General features: G+C 39.5%; 1 protein-coding gene across 1 annotated transcript; it reads right to left on the reverse strand.

Annotated features, from left to right (window-relative positions):
• Positions 1 to 1036: 1036 nt before the first annotated feature.
• LOC136696617 (inter-alpha-trypsin inhibitor heavy chain H3-like) lies at positions 1037 to 23831 on the reverse strand. The gene is made up of 23 exons (XM_066671175.1): positions 23757 to 23831; positions 23397 to 23560; positions 23183 to 23287; positions 15878 to 16040; positions 15144 to 15254; positions 14160 to 14288; positions 13409 to 13525; positions 13087 to 13255; positions 12812 to 12922; positions 12273 to 12454; positions 12004 to 12183; positions 11777 to 11904; positions 10927 to 11126; positions 10288 to 10314; positions 9785 to 9805; positions 4863 to 4910; positions 4192 to 4263; positions 3845 to 3940; positions 3274 to 3378; positions 2766 to 2943; positions 2537 to 2685; positions 1713 to 1788; positions 1037 to 1344 (listed from the first exon to the last, which is right to left on the reverse strand). The coding sequence occupies exons 1-23, from the start codon at positions 23829 to 23831 to the stop codon at positions 1230 to 1232; spliced, it is 2721 nt and encodes a 906-aa protein (XP_066527272.1). The 3' UTR covers positions 1037 to 1229.
• Positions 23832 to 26415: the final 2584 nt, after the last annotated feature.

Here is a 26415-nt window from a genome sequence, read left to right on the forward strand (position 1 = left end):
GGTGGCAAGATGTTCAGTTGTGCATAATGTGTTAAACACTATGGATTACATTTCCACTTGGAGCAGTGGTATGGAGAGAAATTAGTGCCAAACTGAAAAGCAATCACTTCAACAGGACAATGTGAAATGCAATCCACACACATCTTTGCTTTTCCAAACTAACATGAAGAATACGTGCATAAATTAAAAGCAAAAGTTGTTTTCAACTTAAAAGTTATTTTCATGGTGCTTGACCTCCTCATTGGAAAACCAATACACAATGATTTGCATTTTAAAAATGACATGCTGTAGTAGTATACAGTGCATAAGTGGGACTGTTATGGAGAGAGATTAGTCTCAAAATATTTTACAAATGCTTAAATATTAATCCACAAATTAAACAAATTTGGAGGTCCACTTGTGTTTTGCACAGCGTGTTCTGGGTGGACCACTGGTGATTAAACATAATTTTAGACAAAATCCCACATTTTAGAACTTTTACATTCACAGTCCATTTTACTTTTTTTCGTTCATTAGGTTCTTTTGTTATTCTTTATAAATAAGATTGAATGAATACATCTGTGTTTCATGGTCTGCAGTTTGTACAAATACACGTTTTTGGTTTTGTGGATATATCATACTTTTATGCGAAAATAAATGCATTTGTATAAATTTACGTTGCGTATATTTGTAAAGTCGAAGTCTTGAATTTAAAATTTATTTGTAAATTGTAGAATCTGCGTTTGTGGGTGTAGTCATTCACATGTTTTTCGTGACGTGTATTTTGTAATGTCCTCTCGCGGGTTTTTGGATTTTCCTTTCGCATTCCACCCGATCCAAATACAAATGCAGCCTGATCCAGAAATGTGGCCAACACTACCGCTAGGTGGCACTATTATTTCCCACAGTGTCTCAGGACTAACCTGTTGCTCTCAGGGCCGCAGCAAAACAACCCCCTGAAGGCGGGACTGTGACTCCATTAAACATATGACGTATTCATTTGTGTTGTTTGTGTTCAAAAAAACCTCTCAAGATTAAGATATTTATAACATTTTTTATTAATAAGGCAAGGTTTAATACTTTGGCAACATTTATTTGTGTTCATTTTAAGCCGTTACATTGCGATGACAAACACAGACCACTTCTTGGTCAAATTTAGAGTGATTCCATTTTATTCTTGGGTTGTTTCAACCCAAAACGGACATGAATATTTTACATATTTCCTAGGTGAAATCTTTAGCAGAGAATTTCTAAATCTGAGACACGGTGAAGTCAGAGAGCTCCCGCTGCAGGACAAACTGCATAGTGACAAACAAACAGTCCTCGCCGTCAGCTGAGGGAAGACTGTAATCAGTGGCAGTGGTCCTGCAAAAATATCACAATAATATTTCAGCTGAAAATGCACTAAAGGGATGTATATTTATATAATCAAACAACATCAGAGCACACTGTGGGTGTGCTTCGTTTACAGAACAGAAGAGCACTGCACAACAAGGCACTTAATATATATCTGTGGTAGTAAGAGTAACAGAAAACAAGTCAAATAGAGCCCATGGATATTATTAAAACAGAGCAAGAGACAAAAACAAAGTCTGAAAACAAAATAAATATAAAATAAATATAGAACATATAATGCAGTAATAATGAGAAAATAGTAACAATAAAAAGTAACAAATAAATCACATAATAACTAAAAATAAATAAATATTTTAAAAAAGCACGAGTGAACTTACAAGACTGCTTGTGTCTCCTGATCCTTGATTTTAATCTTTGAATTGTGCAACAGCTCATACTCAACATTTGTTTTCCCTTCAGTTGAGAACAGAACACATCAGTATAATAAAAAATACAATTAGTTTAAAATGTTAAACCATATTATTTCAGGCCTTGGAATGAAAGCAAACAAAGCATCACAACGGTTTCTAACTCATTACTGGAAACAAGATCAACTCGACTGGCGTCAGCCTTTCACTCGCTAGCGACAAGCACAAACATTCTGCTTAACTTCCTGTGATGTTGGTTTAACACAAGCACATGTTCAGCTAACATACTGACGCTTTAGTTCCCCTCTGGCCTGTCAGGCTTTCTGATAATAATAGAGATGGACATGCACTACATTTCTTCTCTCCTCCTGCTCCCAGATGTCAATAAAATCACTGCAGAACAAACCAGTTCTTAGTGTGTTTTACTTTCTCTGGACACATGTCATATGATCATACACAGGGAATCCATGCAGGCGTAAGTGTTTCATCCAGATTTACCATTCTGATTACATCTGGATTTTGAATCTAGATTGGATAAAAATGCTCAGAGTTTTGAGTTTGATGTAAACCAATTCAGTTTGTAAATTTCTCAGAGAAAAGAATGCTGACATTGCTGATCTGGACTAAAATAAATTTACTGAAGAGTTACTGTAAAGAGGAAATTAACTAAGGGCCCAATTGATATTTAATCCCATTCCAGTAGGGCTTTTACAACTTAATGCAAAATGTAAAACTAAAGTATAATATTAATGTAATTAATGTGGATCAGAACAATACAGCTATCCATTTCTTACCCAGAATGCCCTGCCAGGTAATGTCTTTTGGTTGTTGATGAACAGCAGGCCACAGAAACCTTTCCCCGTCTTTCTGATGGAGAAGGACAGCCACACGCACTGTTCCCATTGTGATGTCTAGTGCATCTTCCCTCAGACTCAGAGAGACACTGTGGGGACAGGGTGCTCTTTAACACCTCACATCCACAAATCAGACATTTAATATAAGATGGTTGATTAATGTCCGTACCCGTCTGTCTCGCTCTTGTTGAGCTGCTGCCCCCATGTGAACCTCGTTAGATTTGAGCCATCGGAGTAGTTGATCTCTGTCTGGCTGATGTTCAGGTCATATTTTGATTTGTAGTGAAGAGCAAGTTTCTTGAAGCCATGCCCTGCGTGTGACGTGAGCTCCCCGTTCATAATGAACTCTGTGGAGGAGGGAAACATTGATAGCAGTAGCCTTGAGGATGAAGAGGAGGAAAATCTGAAATGTTATTACACGCTTTGCTCAAATGTAAATCTAAACAAATTGCATTTTCACATGAAATCCCTTGAAGACAAAACAGATGTTAATAATAATAATAATAATATATTTGTATAGAGCTTTAAAGAAAAAAAGATTATAAAATATGGAAAGTAAATCCTCTGGAGTTTTCCTGTACCCTGAGAGAGCAAGAGCGTCTCTAAGCTGTTGTTCAGTTCTTGGCAGTTCTTGTTGTTTACAGATGTTGCCTAAATTAAGTTTTGAAATGCTTCACCTGAGGATGGGTCCTTCAGCAGCTGGAGTTTGGAAGACAAGGGGACATCGTAGCAGAGTGGATCAGCAGGGCCTTTGGCAGGGACCAAAATTCTCACAGAATTCTCTGAGAATGAAAAGGATTAAAGAGCAGAGAAGAGAAGCAGAAATTACTATTAGTCCGCAACACATCACAGTTTTATTACTGTTTCCTAGAATTTTTATGTGTGATATTAACTTTCTACAAAATAAACTCAAACAAAAGCAGCATGTGACAATAAGAGCTTCTCTTCCTTTTGCTCATATGAACACACACTCCTGCTCTGGGGGCTTTCTCTCTTTGACCAGGGTCCATCAACCCCTAAACTCCATGATGCTACATTTCTCACTTGATGCTAATGCTGAGTCCTTATTATAAAAGTAAAGCAGCATTACTGAATTAGTGGAAAATAAGAAAATCTCAGAGGATAAGAATAAAAACATCAACATATTTTTTTAGTATATTTAAATACTTCATAAATATGTTCATATATTGGTGTCATAAAAATCAACAAAAATGTGGGCATGTGGAGGCTTGTAAATGTAGTGTGTACCTGGAGGGAAAGGGACATGGGCTATCGTAACTGAGCTGATGATAGTTGGATGTTCCTCTAACACTAGATCATGAAAGACATCTGAAATAGACAAGCCTAAAAAAAAAGACAATCAGCCAACATAAGGCAAATCTTTAGAGATGCTTCCCAACATAATGCCATGGGGACTTGGGTGTTTTCCTGTAATGTGCTTAAATAAAGAACACAAAGCTGAAACTGTGGTGATTGTACTGACTCAGAGAAACAAAGTGCAGCTACAAAATCTTTTTTAAACTTGTGCAAATCAACAAAAATAAGTAAATTACCCAACTCAAGGGCATGTGCAGGTTTGGAAATGTTGTGTGTACCTGGATAGGTAGGGGCGGCCTGAACTCTGACAACGGCGGGTGGAATTTCCTGAACTATACTTTCTGCTAAAACTGAATCATAAAAGAGAGAGAAGTATGTCACAATACTTTTATCCCAATTCTTGTGTAAGCAAAATAATCATCCTTATAAATTCAGTCTATGGATATTTTACTCAGTATTGAGTTTTCACATAGTTGCTTCTATTTGATGTGTCAAAATACGCATAAATTATGTGAGGATTTAAACCCAGCAACATCTACATATAAACTGAATAATTCAAGATTTAAAATTAGGAAATGGAAAATTGGCAGATGTGGGTGGAATGGGTTGTGGTGGTGGGGGGGGGGAGGGGGTAAATTAATATTAGTATGGTACCTTTTTCCTTTTCCACCAGAATATAGTAAATTACAAAAGTGTTTTTTTTTCTTTCATATTTTCGTATTAAAAAAAATGCTGTTAGTGAGTGAACCAGTTTAGACCTCAGTGTGGAGCAGCCAAGTTTAAAATAGGTTTAACAGAGAATCTCTCATACATCCAGGCCACTAGATGTCAATATAACTGCTGTTTTCATATTGTACAGAAAAATGAGTAGACAAAGCAATGGCTCCTTTAAATCACTAAATTAGCACCGGCCTGGGTTATTGAAATATCGAGAGTGTGAAATACATACGGGCCACATCATGATCCATGGAAGAAAGAATCGATGGATACCTGTGAACTTCAGAGAAAAACAGCGGGAAAAAAATCGATCTTGAGTGAATGTGTTTGATTAAACTGGTTCTGTACAGAGTTTACACAGTATACAATAATTTTAAAATGCTGGTAAAGTAAAAGAAAAAGGAGCAGAAAACATTTCATTATTTTATGACTTATCGTTGGGAGCTGTACTGTGGAACAGAAAAGGATAAACATCAGACCGTGATGTAGTTTTGAAAAAATAAGAAAAAGATATCAACCTGATATAGATTCGTCTCATTGTTTCTTTGCTTTCTTAGTGCCATTTTAATCCACTTCTCCAGAAAGACTGGAGTACTAAGCAGCAGTGCTAAGTGTGGGCTAGAGGGGTATAAACCCACTCCCCAGCATTAGACAGTGGAGCAAGAGAACTGCATTCTCTGCAAAATGGAGATCCACGCCTATACCTTTGGAATGGATTATGATCCACCACCATCCAACACCCAACATCAGACCCTGACGTCACCAATGCTCATGTGGGTGAAAAATATCACATTCTCTGTTCTAACATCAAGTGTAACTTAAAGCAGAAAAAGGGGATTCCTCTTTAACAGACACATATTTAGACAGAGTGAATGTTTACAGCACATATTACATTTGGAAATAAGAGGATGCAGATGACCTCTTATTTGTGTAGCCACTCCCTGTCAAAGACAAAACAATAAACATTAAACAAAGAAAATAACATCAGTGAAGTATAAAGTGAAGTAGACATCTGGTTTTGTTCTTAGTGTCATTACTTTTTCAACTTGTCACAGGTGGACCACTAGTCTACTTGGACTACGCCAGATCCAAATAAACACATCCTTTAAAGGAGCAATCTGTAGGATATTTACTGTACTTAATCATAAAATGTCCAGGGTGCGTGATCATAGATTAAGGAAGCAGTCAAAGCTAAAACACTGCTGCCTCTCACAGCATTGGTAAAGCAGTATATTCTCCTTGAGAACTGCCCAGTCTGGTGCAGAGCTCCCATGACCATGCCCTCTGAGGTTCTGCCTGTCATCTTGCCCTCTGTCTAATCATTTTACAGTCCACCGTGTGGCCATGTCTTCAAACAGTGTCTCGTAGCCATGAAATAACTAAATGAACAGAGTTAATGTTATATTTTACCGGACCCAAAAAGCCCCATTGCCCTTCTAAAAATCTCCATGGCAGTTTACAAGCAGCAACACTACAGAACAGAGCCAGGGCTGGCTAATTTTCTCCAGAACAGGTAACAGCTAATCATTCCTTTGTGAATAATTGGTTTAATAATACAATTGGATATTAAAGTGGAATAAAAAGCTATAGCGCTAGCTTCAGCTCTTAAGGTGGAATACAGAATTCAAGAAGCTGGTGGATAACGCCATTAGGACTTGTAATCAGACACATGTAAGGTGGAACAAAATGTTTCACTACGAAAATTGTGGATAAGATCTGCCTCCTAAACGACATTTATGGTGGAAAGAAAAACCGATAAGTAACACCAGCCTTGTATAGTCTAAATATTTCAGGTGGATTTGGACAGTAAAGGCTTGTAAATGAAGGGAAATGGCCTGCAGGTACACTTTTTTGTGTAGATTGATGTTTTAGTGAAATGATGAACACTTTTCTGTATAAATATGTTGATTATGGCACACTCTTCTTAGCTATTACAGCCCACGTTCTTAAATGAGTCTCTTAAATGTACGTTCAGTTTTCCTCAAACTGGCAACCTGCTCAAACTATACATATAGGGAGGAGGGGGAGGAGGCAGACAGCTGTCTGTACTGATATTAAACTGTATTATAGTTCCGTTTTTAAACACTTGGTGTCAATGTTATATATTGCTCTTCTAAATGGTTGAAATATGGCTGAGCCATCAAAACACCAAGAGTGTGAAATACTTTTTATAATCCAGAGTAATCTGATGAATTCTAAGAACTTTAGAGAAAAACAGAGATTAATTTGATGACAAGTTCACAGCTTTCCTTCAATCTTCCCAAGTTCACTTCCCAAGTCACTCTGCTGCTGTGCTCCATTCACTGGCTTCTTGTTCAGATTTAAAACTCTGATCCTTTCCTACAAAGCCAAGACCGGGCCAGTCGGTCCCTCTTTATGGCAGCTGTTAAGATCCGATGTGGACCTCAAACTCTTCAAGCTTCACGTACAGCCAGACTTCACGCACCATCGTTCACGACACAGGGAAGATAAGCATTAAGACTCGTCTCTATCCTGAACCCAGATGGTGGAATGAACTCCCACTGGCCTTTACTGTCCAGGCAACAACTCTCTCACCGTCTTCAAATCCAGACTGAAGACCAGTCTCTTTCTAAAATAAGTATTTGTTTTTGTTGGAATATACTTTATTTGCACTTGTTCTGTACTTAACTCTGTATCTTCTTTCTAGGTGTGAACACACAGGTATAAACACTGAATATGTATTACTTGGTATTGCACTTTTGCTGTGTTTAATTCTCTATTTTTCTTTCTAGCAATCAGCACTAGCTCCTGTTCTGTCAGTGTTTGAGCTCAAGGGTATTTTAGACTTTAACCTGTTTGCCCTCACTTGAATAACTCAAACACAAACTCTGATGAAACACAAAGCACTTCCGTAAATGTCTTTGACTATGGCGTAGGGTCAATGCAGAAGTATAAATTAAGCTTATGTCACACTGGATAAAAGCATCTGCTAAATGTAAATGAATCAAGAAGCTCTTCCTTTGGGAACGATATTTCTGGTAAAACTTGGGGATGTAATTGATGTAACTTTGAATTTTACAGACTGGTCTCACTTACTTTTCGAACACTATTTTAACCCATGTTCCTGAATGGCTGGCTGGAGCTGCAGTACCAAGTGTGGGCTAGAGGGTTATAAAGCCAATTTGCATCATTGAGCTGTCGAACAGGAGAACTGTGTACTCTGAAATGATGGGGTGAATGATCAACCTTTGGGGTTGATTTTTGATCCTCAATTGAGCACCTGACCTCATACAGCAGCATAGAGGCTGGATTGCTTATGAACAGAAATCCATTTAAGCACAAGATGGATACTGGAAGCCTGTGCTAGCATTTCTCCTGCGGTGTTGCTATCAGTGTGTGAAGAGTGGGAGAAGAGGGTTGCATTGACAATCCAACACAATGGGCAGCATTTTGAACACATTTTATAAGTGGTCAGAAACTTGTAAATAACTCATGAATGAATAAAGTTACATTAAAACCAAGTTTTGTTTTTCTTGTGAAATTCCCAATAAGTTTGATGTGTCACATGACCCTCTTCCCATTGAAAAAACAAAAGTTGGATCCAAAATGGCCGCCTCAAAATGGCTGCTATGGTCACCACACATCTTGAGAAGTCCCCCCCCCCTCCCATATACTTATGTGCCTCAAACAAGAAGTTAATATCACCAACCATTCCCATTTTATTAAGGTGTATCCATATAAATGGCCCACCCTGTACAAACCGGATTCTAAAAAAGTTGGGACACTAAGCAAATTGTGAATAAAAACTGAATGCAATGATGTGGAGGTGCCCACATCTAATATATTCAGAATAGAACACAAATCACAGATCAAAAGTTTAAACTGAGAGATTGTATCATTTTAAGGGAAAAATATGTTTCAAAATTTCATGGCATCAACAAATCCCAAAAAAGTTGGGACAAGGCCATTTTTTACCACTGTTTCTAGAACCTGAACATAGTTCTCTGCATTAATGGTGCCTTTCCAGACATGCAAGCTGCCCATGCCACAAGCACTCATGCAACCCCATACCATCAGTGATGCAGGCTTCTGAATGGAGCGTCAATAACAACTTGGGTTATCCTTGTCCTCTCTGGTCCGGATGACATGGCGTCCCAGTGTTCCATAAAGAACTTCAAATCGTGACTCATCTGACCACAGAACAGTCTTCCATTTTGCCACACTCCATTTTAAAAGACCCCTGGCCAAGTGCAAACGTCTGAGCTTGTAGAGCTTGCTTAGAAATGGCTTCCTCTTTGCACTGTAGAGTTTCAGCTGGCAACGGCAGATGGCACAGTGGATTGTGTTCACTGACAATGCTTTCTGGAAATATTCCTGAGCCCATTCTGTTATTTCCTTGACAGTGGCATTCCTGTTTGAGGTGCAGTGATGTTTAAGGGCCGGAGATCACGAGCATCCAGTAGAGTTTTACGGCCTTGACCCTTACGCACAGCAATTGTTCCAGATTTTCTGAATCTTTTGATGATGTTATGCACTTTTGATGATGATAACTTTCAAGTTCAAGAAGTTTATTGTCATTTCAGCAGTATACAGTGTTTACAGTACACAGTGAAACGAAATAGCGTTCCTCCAGGACCAAGGTGCTACATAAAACAATACACAACATTAAAGTTGTTAAACTTAAAAGTCTTTGCTATTTTACGCTGGGTAACACCATTCTGGTATCACTGCACTATCTTTCTGCGCAACAATGGTGGAATTGGTGATCCTCTTACCATCTTGGCTTCAGAGAGACACTGACACTCTGAGAAACTCTTTTTATACCCAATCATGTGTCAATTGACCTAATTAGTGTTAATTGGTCTTCCAGCTGTTCGTTATATGCTCAATTTCCTTTTTCCAGCCACTTATTGCTACTTGTCCCAACTTTTTTGGGGATTTGTTGACACTGTGAAATTTTGAATCAACATATTTTTTCTTTAAAATGTTACATTTACTCAGATTAAACTTTTGATCTGTTATCTATGTTCTATTACGAATAAAATATTGACATTTTCCATCTCCACATCATTGCATTCAGTTTTTATTCACAATTTGTTTAGTGTCCCAATTTTTTGGGAATCCGGTTTGTATATTTAGAGCACAATTTACATTTGAAAATAAAGACAAGGAGAAGAGTACCAAATAACTTACTGCTGACATAATGGTCGAGAGCTGTCAAAGACAAAAACATTCATGTTAAATGATGAAGATAAACATGAAAAAAGTGTAAATTAAAGTAGACAGGCCTCATTGTCTGTTCTTGTTTTTCTGTGTTGTTAGTTTTCATACAGAGGCACTGGTCTGCTCTCAGATCAAAGATACAAATAAACAGATCATCATTTCAGTGGTTGAATTACAATACGGCTGAGTGTGTGAAATACACAGGTCACACAATCATCATACACCAGAGTACTCAAAAGAATCTTAGAAAAAAACAGTATCATTTGATGATGAAGCTCATTGTTTTGGACTAAACTGAGGTACTGTTTTAGTTCAGAAAAAGACTCTAAACTAATTTTGCAGCATTTTAATCCACTCCTCCTGAAAGACTGGCTGGAGCAGCAATGCCAAGTTTGGATTGTTTATTAATAGAAAAACAGTGTATATTTACAGCAAATATTACTTTTGAAAATAAGAGAAAAATAGCATACTACCATCATCGTCGTATGTAGAGACAAATGCTGTCAAAGAGAAAAAGATTAAAAAAGATGTAAAAATTTATGGAAACCAACGAATAAAGTATGAATTTAACTAGACTACTTTCATGATCTATTTTTGTTTTTCAGTCTCATAAGAGAGGGCTCTTATGAGGGCTCACAATACCACAGAACGAGTCCCAAACTGCCACTGAAAACTCAAAAGGGGCTCCTCTGGTGAGTGGAAACTCCAAACTGGGGGAACATAACAGCCTTGGCCTTAAGTGAAGGAATGCCTTGAGTCCTAACGTCCATAATTCTCCAGGTTTGAGGCTTCTCCCTTGCTTAAGAGCAAGGCCTCCTTGCTTTTCCTGGTTGGAGGTGGTCCCTCACAGGAGGAGTCATGAATTTCAGTGTTCCTCAAAATCTGGTGGCTGGATCTAAGGTAGCTCAAACATGTCATTGATAGTTATTTCCACCTAGTGTTTGTGGTGAAATGGTAATGCAGTTTGCAGTTATTCTGCCTCAAACCCACCACTGTAAAAACTAAATTAATTTCTTGAAGCAAATGCCACAGTGAAGTAAACGTGAGCTTAATGTAAGGTGCGGGGTGGACGTAGAGTGGCAGAGTGAGATTTCTTGTTCTGCTTCACTTACGAATGCTTGGAGGTGCAGGTCGCTGTGGCACTGGTAGATGTGGCTGCTCTCCTTCCTTGGGTTTGTGGGCGACTTGTGTTTTCTCTTCCTCAGGCTTGGTGACCACCATTGAGGTCAGTGGAGTCACAAACTCATACTGTAGAGAGAGACGCAGGACTTCTTTCTTGGCTTTTTCTTTCTGTTCTCCTTCAAGAGTCATTCTAAAACACAAACACGGCGTTAACATTCAGGAAAACTATCCTGAAACTGTTAAACAGCAATAATGATTATATCAAATTGCTGTAAACATGCACTGCCACTTGTAAATTATCAATGAAGCATTTTATTTTAATAGGACAGCAGCATAGTTTGTCTGTGGTCAGTGGTGATTGGACGTGGCCAGGATCATGGGCATTGAAAGGCAAGAAGAAGCTGTCCTACTCAACTAAATAAAGCAAGGCCAATTGTGTTCTCTAAGACTCCTGACCTTGGCTGAGGCATCACATGGATTCAACCCTGCGATATGATCTTCAGGTGATAAAGGCAACGCTTAGACCCCTTACTCTCCTTGGGGCCTGGTTTTGTATTTTGTAGCTGTGCCCAAGGACCAGCTGACACCATGCCACATGACTTTAACTATAAGCAGAGGAATTCCTCATAACATTAAACATCAAAAGAGCTCAAGTTTTACCACCAGCTCATGTCTCTGTTATAATATTAAGCTCTTTAAACTCTAGTTTTATACCACAATGCATGAGAACAACATCAAACTATCACTTTTCATTTTTTAAGCAAGTGCTGCACTGAGAAAGTATAACATTTCTCCTAAATACGGAGCCGCACTGACAAATGCACTTATGTTTGCACTCACTCTTTCTCCAGTAGCTGTTTCACTGTGAGGTAAGCCCAGAGTCGCTGGATGAACTTTTCCTGTTGAGCGGGAACTCCAAGAACATCTTTCATTGACACAATGTCCTCATATTTTACTATCTTGCTTTCCTACAATAAGAGAAAACAACCCACTGTGAGAGAAGTGTCCAAAAAAAACAGCAATATACTTCCTTCAGTAGTACATTATAGAAACAGGGATGCTCTTACAGAGATGGCAATGACAGTTGTTTGGAAAGACTCCAGGCTGTTGTCTGTGATTTGTCCGGCTACTACGATCTCTGAGCCATTGTAGTAGTGGCTGAAAGTGGTCTGGGTGAGATTTCCTGCTCCAGTGAAGTTCAGCTGAACGTCAGTTAACAGTGGAGTGGCCACCTCCTCATAGAAACCCTACAAAGCATGAAAATTGTGCTGAAACTCTGAACAGCCACGGTAATGAAATGGATTTAAGCAGGAATAACTGGAACATCCTTCACTACCTTCAGCTGTAGATCAGCATCTGAATCCTCATAGATCCGAACAGCACGTCCACTGTTTTCCAGAGCCATCTTCTGCAGGAATTCAAAGTTAACGTCAAATCCAAACCCCAGGCAGTACAGCGGAAACTTCCCCCCGATGGCCTTTTTCACATTCGTCTGAATCCTCTCTATGTTAGTTTCACCTGTAAGAAATAGGGGTTTATTTTTTCCAGTGTGGAAACCCAGGGAGACAACAGTATCTTAAATCACTATTCAGGGAAAACAGAGTAGCTGAGTAAATAAATAAATAATTGTGTAATTCTGTAGAAATAAAATTACACCAGTCATCTTTCTACCAGTGTCTGAGCCCCAGTTCATTCTGTACTTAGATGGGATTGCTCCTTGAGAGCAACCTCTCCCAACTCCAATTCCCAGAATGCTCTGGGGTGATTGTCTGAACTAGAATCAGCTGAAGGGATGGCTATTTAAATTCAAGACAAACACTGAGAAGTTGCTGGACCTCTGTAGGGAAGCAGCTAATAAAATATGTGCTTTCCCACCTGAAGTGGGGTCTCCATCTGTAAGCAAGATGAGGATAGAGACAGATCCTTTTCTTGGATGTCTTTTAATCATCTGCACTCCCTTCAGCACTGCAGCATTGATGTCTGTGGCTGAAGGAGGAAATACATCTATTAAAACTTGTGTGAACCAAAAATAAAAATTATTCTTTCCCACCCCCTCCACGTTAAAGAAGATGAAGGATTATTTTTTATAGTTCATGGTTTCAGTTTACTTTCTTAACAGAATGTTAGTTCATGAATGGGAGGAATCTCACATCCGCGATCTGTAATCTTTCTCACAAAGTCCTTGGCCAGCTGCAGGTTTCTCTCTGAGGCCTGGAGGAGTTCAGGCTTCCAGACATCTACACTATCGTCAAAGGTGATTAGCCCAAAGTGATCATCCTTAGAAAGATCTTCCAGGATCCTGAGCATTGCCAAACGTGTCTACAGTGGAAGCAAATCTACATCAGCTAATGTGATCGGTCCTGAATGTTACAATCTACTTAAATGAGAATGAATTAAAGTGTCGGGAATTCTCCCATGTCTAACACAGATTTAAGTGCCAAAGAACACGCTTGCTGTTTTTATGTAATGCACCTGCTCAATTTTCCTGCCGTACATGGAGCCACTCTGGTCGATGATAAAGATCACATTTTTTGAGATCCGTGGAATATCCGTGGGTGAGAAGTAGTGGACAAAGTAGCCATTTGATGCCTGTTAAGGAAAAGAGAATAAAGAGGAAAAGGGAACCTCTTCACATAACAGGACATATTCTCCTCCATTTTAAAGACATGTTTGGTTCTTAATGAAATGTCTGCTTTGAAATTACTTACTTTGCCCCCAGTCTAAGCAAACCTGTATAGAATGCCCATTTTCAGTCCCTACTTCTTTAAATGATAATGAGCCACGTGCTGTTCACCTTAACCCAAGCGCACAGCAGTGAGGAGTGAAGAGCAGAAGCTCTGGGTTTTAGCCGTTTTTGCTCAGTTCTCTTTCTTCTACATTCTAGTCATTCTTCTACATTCTAGTTCATTTTCACTCAGTGTTCTTATTTCTTGGCACCTATTGTGTCTGTTTTTCTGTTTTTAACCTCGTCTTTGTGCTCTCACATAAACGCGGGTCCTGTGCTGAGATAAGACTAGGGGCAGGGCTTGTTTCTGTGTGTGCATGTGTGTTTGTTTGTGGGCTCCAGATCCACACAATAATGTGCACATGCTCTGAACAAGGTATTTATTCATGCCTCTATTACATTTTAAATGGATGGTTTCCAATTGTTTGGAGAAATCTACACTTTTCATGTTTGTGTGAAGTGTGCAATTCAGATGTGCTCTACTGTACATTTCTGTACCTGAATTTCTCCACTGGGTTTTTGTCTCACTACATCGTAGTTTATGATCAAGTCTCCATTCAGTCCGTTTTCTCCACAGCCGTCACACTTGGTCTGCTGCTCTCGAGTTGGGTAGAGTTTCACCCAAACCTGGAATAAGGCTAAAAATGATTAGTGCTTCCCCCCGCCCCCAACTTTTTTAGTTACTGCATTTTAGATAATATTAGACCCTGAAAAGGTGATGTTTTTTTAGTTTGACAATTAATAGATCAACTGAAACTTACAATGAAACTTTTCTCCTTTTTTCCATTATTTTGCAGTTACATCTACACATGCATACACCATTTCCAAAAAGCTGGGATGCCGGGCAAAATGTCAATAAAATAATGGGCAAATTATTAACGTATATAAAAGGGGGTGACCTATAAACACTTTTGAATCACCAATCCACCTACCAACATTTGTTTTTTGACCATGGCAGGAACCCAGAGCAAAAGGAGGAAACCCACAAGGACACAGGGAGAACACACCCAACTCCTCACAGATAGAGCACAAAGCTATGTGACTGTGACACTACATTTAGTATCAAGAAACTAAAAGTATTGTTGTAAAATGTATTTTTAAAAAAACATTTGGCCTTTTGAATTGGATGCCAGCAACATATTCCTAAGTAGTTGGTACAGAGTTGTGTTTACCAAAATGCAAATGTAAAGTTGTTGGGAACTGAGGAGACCAACTGCTGTAGTTATGAAGGTGATATGTTTTCTGATTCTTTCTAGCTATAAGACACCTGCATCTCAGTGTCTTTGTTAAAGTGTTTTTTTTATAGTGCACCAGTACTTTTTAGTCAGTGACAGGTGTGGAGTAGTTAAACTCCAAGATGCTTTTACTAATGAGCCATGCTGTTGTAATCCATGCAGAATGTTGATCGACCTGGTCTTACTGAAATAAACAAGGCCTTCCCTGAAAAAGAAGCAGACAGTGATGTCTATAGTGTATCCTCACCTCTTCATCAGATTGTATAATAGTCAGGGCATCGGTTAGTTCTTTACTGTTCAGTCCTCCTTTCACATCCACAAAGGAAATCCCTGGAGTCTCACGGATACACACATCAATCTGACAGAGAGACATTAAGTTAATTCAAATCTACAATTAAAACAGATAATCACACAAAATCATTGAAAAGGGTGAAATTTGAAGATAATTAAAGAAATTATATAATTGCTTATGTATTGTGTTAAAGAAGCTGCTCCTGTTTCAGTGAATGTTTTAGCAGATTTCGGCTTCTGTTGCAGGTCCCAGACAGCTTTGTGTAACTGATTGAACGGAATAATTTTTTTACAGTGTGTAAACACAGTGCAAGGGAAATAAGTAAATATTTAATTTGGCCTGTTTGCATTTTATCATGGTAAAAGTCCTGGGGCTCATTTCCCAGACAGGGACTAAGCCTAGCCCTGGACTGCAACATTTTGATTTAGTTTTTTTGTTTGTTTTTTTGGTTTTTATTTTTGAAAGGTGGATATAGACCCAGATTATTCTTAATCACTGTCTGGGAACCCGGTCCATGTCAAAATTATTGAAGTGTTGTATGAATATATATTATATGTTTATCTATTTTAGTTTTTCAAAAATGGTCATTAATCATTCAGTAATTATATATAACATGATATCAGACTGTTTAAATGTAGGTAGGTTTGTGTGGGCGGAGCTTCTGAGGCTTGGACTAAGATCTTCTTCACCTTAAAGTCTGCCACCGTCTGCATCGGCTGGGCGTTGATGAGCAGCTGATATTGTCCGAGGCGTCTTATTAGCAGCTCCTCGTAGGTGAGTTCAAACGTCACTTTACTGAAAGCAGCCACTGTCACAGAGGTTTTAAACTCCTCCAGAGTCCGTCCCACTGAACTGGAGTGACACAGACCCACTGTGTTAATGCTGCAGTCAACATTGTGGCCATTGAAGGAAGTCAGGGTCTACGCTGAATTTCTAGAAATTTCTAACAGAACTTCTGATTCCACCAACCTCAGGGTATACAATGAAACATATCTGTTTCTTAAAAACATTCATCATAGGGCTGAAAAATATGGCCAAAATTTATATCACGATATATTCCTTATATTCCAATATCGATGTGAACAATATAAAATCCACAGAAAAATGTCATCATCATTCATCACACATAAACCTATTGGCTTTGTCAATATTATTACTTTTAAAGTAAATTTTAAATTGAGTGCGGTGAACTGATGACAGAGCCCTATAATGAATGTCAGTCAGTGACAGACATTGTAAATAATGTACAGGTGCTGGTCATAAAATTAGAATATCATGAAAAATTGATTTATTTCAGTAATTCCATTCAAAAAGTGAAACTTGTATATTATACTCATTCATTACACACAGACTGATATATTTCAAGTGTTTATTTCTTTTAATTTGATGATTATAACTGACAACTAATGAAAACCCCAAATTCAGTATGTCAGAAAATTAGAATAGTGTGAAAAGGTTCAATATTGAAGACACCTGGTGCCACACTCTAATCAGCTAATTAACTCAAAACACCTGCAAATGCCTTTAAATGGTCTCTCAGTCTAGTTCTGTAGGCTACACAATCATGGGGAAGACTGCTGACTTGACATTTGTCCAAAAGACGACCATTGACACCTTACACTGACAGGGTGAAGACACATAAGGTCATTGTAAAGAAGCTGGCTGTTCACAGAGCTGTGTCCAAGCACATTAATAGAGAGGTGAAGGGAAGGAAAAGATATGGTAGAAAAAAGTGTACAAGCAATAGGGATAACCACACTCTGGAGAGGATTGTGAAACAAAACCCATTCAAAAATGTGGGGGAGATTCACAAAAACTGGACTGCAGTCGGAGTCAGTGCTTCAATAATCACCATGCACAGACGTATGCAAGACATGGGTTTCAGCGTCGCATTCCTTGTGTCAAGCCACTCTTGAACAAGAGACAGCATCAGAAGCATGTTGCCTAGGCTAAAGACAAAAAGGACTGGACTGCTGCTGAGTGGTCCAAAGTTATGTTCTATGATGAAAGTAAATTTTGCATTTCTTTGGAAATCAAGGTCCCAGAGTCTGAAGGAAGAGAGGAGAGGCACAGAATCCATGTTGATTAAGGTCCAGTGTAAAGTTTTCACAGTCAGTGATGGTTTGGGGCGCCATGTCATCTGCTGGTTCAAGGTCAACACAACCGTCTACCAGGAAGTTTTAGAGCACTTCATGCTTCCTGCTGCTGACCAACTTTATGGAGATGCAGATTTCATTTTACAACAGGATTTGGCACCTGCACACAGTGCCAAAGCTACCAGTACATGGTTTAAGGACCATGATGTCCCTGTTCTTAATTGGCCAGCCAACTCGCCTGGCCTACACCCCAGATAAAATCTATGGGTTATTGTGAAGAAAAAGATGCAATACGCCAGACCCAACAATGCAGAAGAGCTGAACCTGTCTTCTCATAACACCTGAGCAGTGCCATAGACTGGTCGACTCCATGCCACAATGCATTGCTGCAGTAATTCAGACAAAAGATGCCCCAACTAAGTATTGAGTGCTGTACTTCCTCATACTTTTCATGTTCATACTTTTCAGTTCGCCAGCATTTCTAAAAATCCTCCTGGTATTAAGTAATATTCAAATTTTTCTGAGATACTGAATTTGGGGTTTTCATTAGTTGTCAGTTATAATCATCAAAAAAAAAAACACTTGAAATACATCAGTCTGTGTGTAATGAATGATTATAATATACAAGTTTCACTTTTTGAATGGAATTACTGAAATAAATCAACTTTTTCATGATGTTCTAATTTTATGACTGTGATGGGAAAATGTAATATAACATTGTAATGAGATAATATTTCAAAACAGAGTATGACAGGCTTTAGATGGACCATGTCTGCCCTCTGTGTTTTTCAATTTTAAATTTTCACTCTGAAATGTTTTGAGAAGTGCCTTATTTGTGTCCAGCATAACGCAGCACAAGGGATTAAAGTAACACCAGAGGCACATGCTCCACCCAATGAGCCATTCGAACATTTACAGATACTTTTGTGTGAGGGAAAGAAATATTGTTTGGTGATAGTGGTTCTCCAAATGGGAGGAATGTACCAGAAAGTAAGATGTGCAGGCTGTAGCAAGACTCTGGGTGCACATTATTCCTCATTGGGGTATTCCCTGACACATTGGCTGTGACAACGGACTAGTCTTCATTAGTACAGCACTCAATCAGCTCAAGGAGAAATTGGACTTACAAACCGGATTCCAAAAAAGTTGGGACACTAAACAAATTGTGAATAAAAACTGAATGCAACGATGTAGAGATGGCAAATGTCAATATTTTATTCTTAATAGAACATAGATGATAGATCAAAAGTTTAATCTGAGTAAATGTAACATTTTAAAGGAAAAATATGTTGATTCAAAATTTCACAGTGTAAACAAATCCTGGGACAAGTACCAATAAGTGGCTGGAAAAATGAAATTGAGCATATAATGAACAGCTGGAAGACCAATTAACACTAATTAGGTCAATTGACAACATGATTGGGTATAAAAAGATCTTCACAGAGTGTCAGTGTCTCTCTGATGCCAAGATGGTAAGAGGATCACCAATTCCACCATTGTTGCGCAGAAAGATAGTGCAGCGATACCAGAATGGTGTTACCCAGCGTAAAATAGCAAAGACTTTTGAGTTATCATCACCAACCGTGCATAACATCATCAAAAGATTCAGAGAATCTGGAACAATTGCTGTGCGTAAGGGTCAAGGCCGTAAAACTCTACTAGATGCTCGTGATCTCCGGCCCTTAAATGTCACTGCACCTCAAACAGGAATGCCACTGTCAAGGAAATAACAGAATGGGCTCAGGAATACTTCCAGAAAGCATTGTCAGTGAACACAATCCACTGTGCCATCTGCTGTTGCCAGCTGAAACTCTACAGTACAAAGAGGAAGCCATTTCTAAGCAAGCTCCACAAGCTCAGACGTTTGCACTGGGCCAGGGGTCTTTTAAAATGGAGTTTGGCAAAATGGAAGACTGTTCTGTGGTCAGATGAGTCACGATTTGAAGTTCTTTATGGAACACTGGGACGCCATGTCATCTGGACCAGAGAGGACAAGGATAACCCAAGTTGTTATCAACGCTCCATTCAGAAGCCTGCATCACTGATGGTATGGGGTTGCATGAGTGCTTGTGGCATGGGCAACTTGCATGTCTGGAAAGGCACCATTAATGCAGAGAACTATGTTCAGGTTCTAGAACAACACATGCTCCCATCTAGACGTCATCTCTTTCAGGGAAGACCCTGCATTTTTCAACAAGATAATGCTAGGCCACATTCTGAAGCAATCACAACATCATGGCTACGTAGGAGAAGGATCCGGGTACTGAAATGGCCAGCCTGCAGTCCATATCTTTCACCTATAGAGAACATTTGGCGCATCTTAAAGAGGAAGGTGCGACAAAGGAGGCCCAAGACGATTGAACAGTTAGAGGCCTGTATTAGACATGAATGGGAGAGCATTCCTATTTCTAAACTTGAGAAACTGGTCTCCTCTGTCCCCAGATGTCTGTTGAGTGTTGGAAGAAGAAGGGGGGATGCCACACAGTGGTAAAAAATGGCCTTGTCCCAACTTTTTGGGGATTTGTTGACACCATGAAATATTGAAAGAACATATTTTCCCTTAAAATGATACATTCTCTCTGTTTAAACTTTTGATCTGTGATTTGTGTTCTATTCTGAATAAAATATTAAATGCTGGCACCTCCACATCATTGCATTCAGTTTTTAGTAACAATTTGTTAAGTGTCCCAACTTTTTTGGAATCCGGTTTGTAGAAGTGAAATTGCATTGTGCATATCATCCACAAAGTGCAGGTTCAGTGGAAAGAGAAAATGTAACAATCAAAAGAAATCTACAGAAATATTGTGCAGAAACAGGGCTCAATTGGGTGCAGGCACTGTCACTGGTCTTAATGTATGCGCATGTGAACCAGAGTCATTAAAGTATTAACACCTTTTGAAATTCTGTTTGGCAGAACACCAAGATGAGGGTTGGATTCACCAGGATATTTGGATGACAGCGGATTGTTGGAAGACCATATGTTGATCTATTGTAAGAAATTATTAACAACTGTACACTCTGTTCACTCAGGCGGCAGCAGCTCTGCTCAAACCATCTGAGGGGAAGTTACACTCCTTGAAACAGGAGACTGGGTGGTGATAAAAGATCACAGGCGTAAGCATTGGAAGCAACAGCAGTGGTTGAGTCCATTCCACGTTCTGCTGACTATGGAAACCGCTGTGAAATTTGAAGGAAGTGAACCTTGGATCCATGTGACACACTGCAAGAAAACTTCAGTGTTACAAACCAACAATAATTCTGTAAATCAAGAATGGATGTTTTTTGAGTGTTAATCGTTTGGCTGATGTTACTGGCAGCAACTTTGTAAAGGCTATTTCAAGGTTCAGGCCATCTCTGCACGGAGACCATACAATCTGGTATTAATCTCTGCCATCAGACTGCCAACATGTTGTTACTAAAGCTACTAATTCATCATGTAATGCTTGTATGAGCGCTTGGGAAGTTCCCATTATCATGCCATTTTCTTACAATGCTACCACTTGTGCCAAATATATGAGATACATGCATCCAGAACCATTAAAGACACAGTGTCTATTGCATGACAATAAATAAAGCATGTGAGGATGAAGGCATCCTATACCAGTCAATGAAGGGAGGTTATATGTGCCTTAGAGACTGTGCTCTTGCAGCAGGCTCTAAAGCGTTCAATTGTTCAGTAATCCAACGTGAATGTCCTACTTGGTTAAAATCTTTTCTAATGTTATCTCCTACAGGGTTGATTGAAAATCCAGATGACTACATTGATAATTTGGATGCACCGTATGAGTGTTTCACACAAAATTTGTCAAAAGACATAATCTGCATAATAGGTAATTGTGCTTCTCCATGTGCAATAGAAGTGGGACATTTCCCAGGGCATTGTTTGATCACGTGGGTTGTTGATCAGAATCAAAAGGTATTCCAACAGGGCTCGGATTACAAAGCCACGCATCAAAATGTGTATATGCATCTGGTAACTCAACAGAGACCAAGGGCTGATATATTTTGGCTATGGCCACGGAGGTCACCTCAGATCAACCCTTCCTTCACATTAGACAGGTACGTGTGCACTAGTCATGCTGGGGGAACCAATACTTATTTTCTCTAAATTCAAATGATCGGATCTTGCATCTAAAAAGGTAATTCACAGATACAAAAGAGATTTCCTGGGGTACCCTTTAATTTATCTGGATGCTATCCGCATTCCAAGGAGAGTCCCTGATAAATTCAAAGCATGAAACCCTGTGGCACCTGGGTTTGAATCTATTTTAGTATGGGTCAAGGTACAATCAACAAGTTTTAGCCAACATGACTTTTGACACATTGAAGATTCTGGGAGAACAACTGCATTATGCTTCACAAATGACCTATTAAACCTACTCGCTCTTGATGTGATCTTGGCCGAGAAGGGAGAGGTGTGTCACATGTTTGGTGACCACTGCTGCACATTCATTCCTAATCACTCAGTAGCAAACTGGTCATTTACTAAAGCTATGGAAGAACTGACAGCTTTCACATACGAATGTTCTGGTATAAATGATGATTGGATGGCATGATTTGATTCATATTTTGGCAAATGAGGAGCATTTGAAATTAGCTATCATGGTAATCATTTCATCATTACTACTGGCAGTAATCGGATAATGCATTATTCCCTGTGTTAGAAGTCTGATCACCAAAACTATTGAGCATTCTGTCACCTTCACTACAGTTAGTGAAGAAGTGTACGTGTAATCCTCTAGACTAGTTGCCCCTTGAATTTTATGTCTCCTTGGACCATGATTCAACTGAGGAGGATGAGTAAATCATTTAATCATTTTATAACATTTCATCAATATTTCTGTAATACTCACTCATTTAATCACTCAATCTGTTTACCATTTTTATTTTACTTTTGCTCATATTATGCTCGTTTTTTAATGCACGATACCTAGCTAGTCTGAAGATGATGTTATCTTTTGCATTTTATTACTTTACGTTGATGTATGATTAAGTTGATCCATATTACATGTTTAATTAATCATAAAAAGGGAGGGAAAGTGCTTAACATTGAACATCTGTAGTTAAATTAGAGAAGTAAGATTTCTAGATAGGTTAGAGAAGACCTAACCGTCTGCAAACATTATGCTGACAAGAGAAAACAAGACAACAGAAATATGTATAGCATAAGACGCCAGTTTGGGAGTGTCTGTGTTTTGAGCAATGAGACATGATGTAATAATGACCGAATGGTACACATGACCATTGGTGTACGTGACAAAGGTCCTATATATACTGCAACACATGTTTGAGTAAACTAGAGATAGGAGTGAAAACTTGACTCTGTGTCTTTATTCCTCTGATTTCTCCTCACGCCTGAGAATCATTTTGGAACTCGGTCTTTCTTTCTGGTTGCAAGACAACTGCCATACCACTGACAAGCACAGATTATGCTGAAAATAATAAATTATGAAAATTATATTATTGATTTTGAAACATTTTATATGGCAATATAAATGGATATTGAATTATTATCCAGTCATAATTCATCATTTCTATCTCTCAAGCTTAGACCAGGAATTTCTAAACCCAAAAGTGCTTCCAACAGCCTGCACCTGCACCTATATGCTCTAGTTTCCTCACCACACATCAGATATTAGGTACAGAGGACACTAGATGGAAGTGTCAACGGAAGGACAGTGTTATTAATTCAGTACAGCGTCCCTGTCACTGCACACAGGCATTGGGATCCACACATACCACAGATACAGCGCCCTCTGTTGGCCCCACCTACACCAGCAGCAGCACCACCCAAACTTCCCTAGAAGCAGGTCTTCCATTTAAGTACTGCATCTTGGTGTTCTAGTGTTGTGACGTGTGACACAAGTTAGCTGTGTCTAACATTTGCAAAATGTCTACCTGACGATTCCAGCGCTTTCTCCTCGAGACACAGCCTGACTGTACTGCTGCTGAGCCTCTTCTTTCTCCTTCACAACTCCATCGTACGTCTTACCCTCCATGGTCCTAGAACAATGCATTGTTTTAGTTGACAATAACTTGTGTGATACAATAACTATGTATGACGATTTAAATCCGAATTAGAACAATGCTGAAATGAGGCATATTTACTCACATCCTGAATCTGCTGATGAAGGCGTTCTTAGGAATTTGAACCTGAAAATGGACTTCTTTGGACTCATTGAGGCGGTTTGCCACTCGGCTGGTGATGACGGTGACGGCGTAGCGGCTGGTTACTGTGGAGTTTATGTAGAAACTGTAGATGTCTATGTTTTGTTCCTGAAAACAAAATGCAGTTCCTGAATGGGTATGTTCACGTGACGATACATATCTGCTATGTGTACTGTTATCTACTTTGCAACAGAAGTTTATATTCAGTATTCAGTAATGTACAAAAGACAGAGGCTTCATTTAATTGAATTAGATATGAGAAAAAGTCCCTTATCTTTATTACCCCGCTAAATGAGGATTGTACCTTGGTTGTTGGAGCCGCGCTGACACAGATGAGTAACAGACCAAACACAGCTAAACTGAGAGCACCTCGATCCATGGTGATCCATACAGGACTTTGGCTGACACACAGGCTTTTATGTACACCTCACACACACTGCTATTGGTCAGCAAAGATAAACTAAACACAAACACCCTTCCAGTCATCCACCTCTTTTACTGTAACAGCTTATGTAAATATAAGCAGAATCAGTATGGTGCTAAACAATGCTGCACTTTCTACTTTTCTCTACTTTCTAGACAGACAGATAGACAGAGAGACAAATAGATAGATAGATAGATAGATAGATAGATAGATAGATTCAACTTTATTGTCATTGCTCAGTACAAAGTAATGAAATACATCTACCGGAAGTGTAAATAGTAGTATTGTGTAAAGACAGTTGAAATAAATCCAGCAATGTGACAGTTGCAGTTGCAGAAAAAGGTGCAATAAATATGAGTACAGGAATCTGTATGTCAAGCCAGTATATGTAATATATGCTCTTCATCCCTGAGTTGAGCAGCCACAGTACGCATTTGACACAGAACTGTGCTGATGTTACCTTCCAGGGCATCGTTAGGAGGAGTGTAAATACAACAATGTTCATCAATCATGCTACAGACTCCTCCTTCCTTTGCCAAGAGTAAATTGAGTGCCATACGGTCCTGTGTGGTCATTAACCTTAATGGTGTTAGTTCAGATCTTACTCCTTCTAGTCATTTAATGGTTTGGTTCACGAATGTAGCCAGCTTATAGTGAACCCTGTTAAGAACCCTGAGTAACTTACATTGAGTCACCTTCAGTAGTCAGTTTGTGTTCATCTGGCATGATTAAGTCATGTAATGAGTCGCTTGGGGTGCGGAGACGAGGGTGTATGGAGTACAGTGTTATGTGTGCACTCAAACGTACTAAAGCGCAGCGACCCCGCTGTAACTTGGGCAGATATAACAATAATCAATAATATGGCCAAAATACCAATACCAATCAGGTATCCAAATGGGTCTGTCCCGTGTAAAAGTTGTTAATCCCCCTGAATCTCTCAACAGATTCACAGTGCTGTTGCATTGACTAGGCTCTAAAACCCTTTGCCAACTACTAGTCTGATTACCTAGTTAGTCTGGTACAGTTTTCACCCCCACCCTCCAATTCCATGCACTCGTTTTGCATTTCTGAATCTGTCAGGTTCTTTTTTTTCCTCTGTCAAAGTGTCTGAAACAAATTGGGAAAACCCTGGTGTCGGTTATTCTGAGCTGAACATCAGCTACTGGATGTCCTCGCTTCAACATTCCTATGAACACCATTGAGCCAAGTTTTGTTCACTGTGTCATATGTGTCCGTGTATATTTCAAAAACAAATGGGTCAGCTGCAGCGTGTGGTATCAAAGCAGAAGCATATCAAGTATTATTTATACCTGATGTATGGGCTGTGAAGTTGGCATACTGCCAAAAAACATTCTTCCCTGGATGTCTGAAGTACACCTCATCAGAGCCACTAAAGTCATGTTTAGTGGTTAAAACACACAGTGTCCCTATGATGGCCAGCAGACAGCCCAGTCCTATTGCCATCATTACTAGTCCTTTGGGGTTGACCATTATCATCACTCTTAAGTTGTTATTCCTTCAGATGAGGTTGGAGCCTTCTTGCAGTGTGTATGGTGTACCCACGTCCCTCGTTCTTCCACTTTCTCTGCCGTGTGGGTCACTAGGAGCACCTGGTGTGGTCCAGTCCACTTGGGTTGGTTCCACCTTCGTCTGCGGAGGTCAAGAAATCAGCACCCAGTCACCTGGCTTGTGGTCGTGGAAGGGCTGGTCAGCTAGTTGCAGCAGCACTGTTTTCACCTGCTTAGATACGGACAGAAGCATCTCGAGACGCAATGCGCTGTGAGAGAGTGGGTCAAGTAACTGATTATCAAGTGGAGGAGGACCTAACCCCATGTTGGTAGGCCTGCCAAACACTATCTAAAAGGCACTAAGACCAGTTCTTTTCTGTGGTTTGGTTCTGCTTTGCAAGAGGACCAGAGGGAGGCACTTAACCCATTTACTGAACATGCATACACAGACCAGGAGAAACCACTTCCCTTCTGCCGGTGTCAGCTCCACAAAATCAATCTGTCAATGTTGGAATGACCCTGTCGCTGGGGGGTTACCTACAGGTTGTTGCGACAGGGGTTGTGTGTGCCTGTGTGTGTTTTGTGCACATGTGAGGAATGCTGAAAGACACTTTGGAACCTGTAGGTTCAGAGGTCTCCTCACGTGTATGCAGAAAAGCATGGGCACAGCTTGGTCATCAGTTTGTCACCTGTTCAGTCTATAGCCAGTTCATTCTGTTCCCAATCCAGTCTAACACCAAATATTTTAGGAGGGCCTTATATACATTGGAGAAATGGGGGAAGGGGAAACCTGGGTGGCAGAGTTTTGAGAGTGAAAGAGTCTATCTTGTTATGAACCAGTATTTATTTTATGGCTACCTTCAGCCCTGCCTTCTATTTAACTAATGTTTCCCCTTTTGCTTATGTGACTTCTCCAATGAGCAATAGCAATTGTGTGTATCCATACATTGTTTTGCTTACCACTGAGCTCGCTCTGCTCCAGTGGCAGTGGATTGAATATCCCACAGGGTGGGTTTCTCTTGATCTGTTAC

This window comes from Hoplias malabaricus, chromosome 5, assembly GCF_029633855.1.
Source record: "Hoplias malabaricus isolate fHopMal1 chromosome 5, fHopMal1.hap1, whole genome shotgun sequence".
Taxonomy (NCBI): Eukaryota; Metazoa; Chordata; class Actinopteri; order Characiformes; family Erythrinidae; genus Hoplias; species Hoplias malabaricus.

Coding starts and splice junctions, on each gene's coding strand:
- LOC136696617 (XM_066671175.1), bottom strand. CDS start 23,831: ATGGATCGAGGTGCTCTCAGTTTAGCTGTGTTTGGTCTGTTACTCATC. Junction 11,127..11,776: donor AAACAGCTACTGGAGAAAGA/GTGAGTGCAAAC, acceptor TTTGTGTTTTAG/AATGACTCTTGAAGGAGAAC. Junction 2,686..2,765: donor AACAAGAGCGAGACAGACGG/GTACGGACATTA, acceptor CTGTCCCCACAG/TGTCTCTCTGAGTCTGAGGG.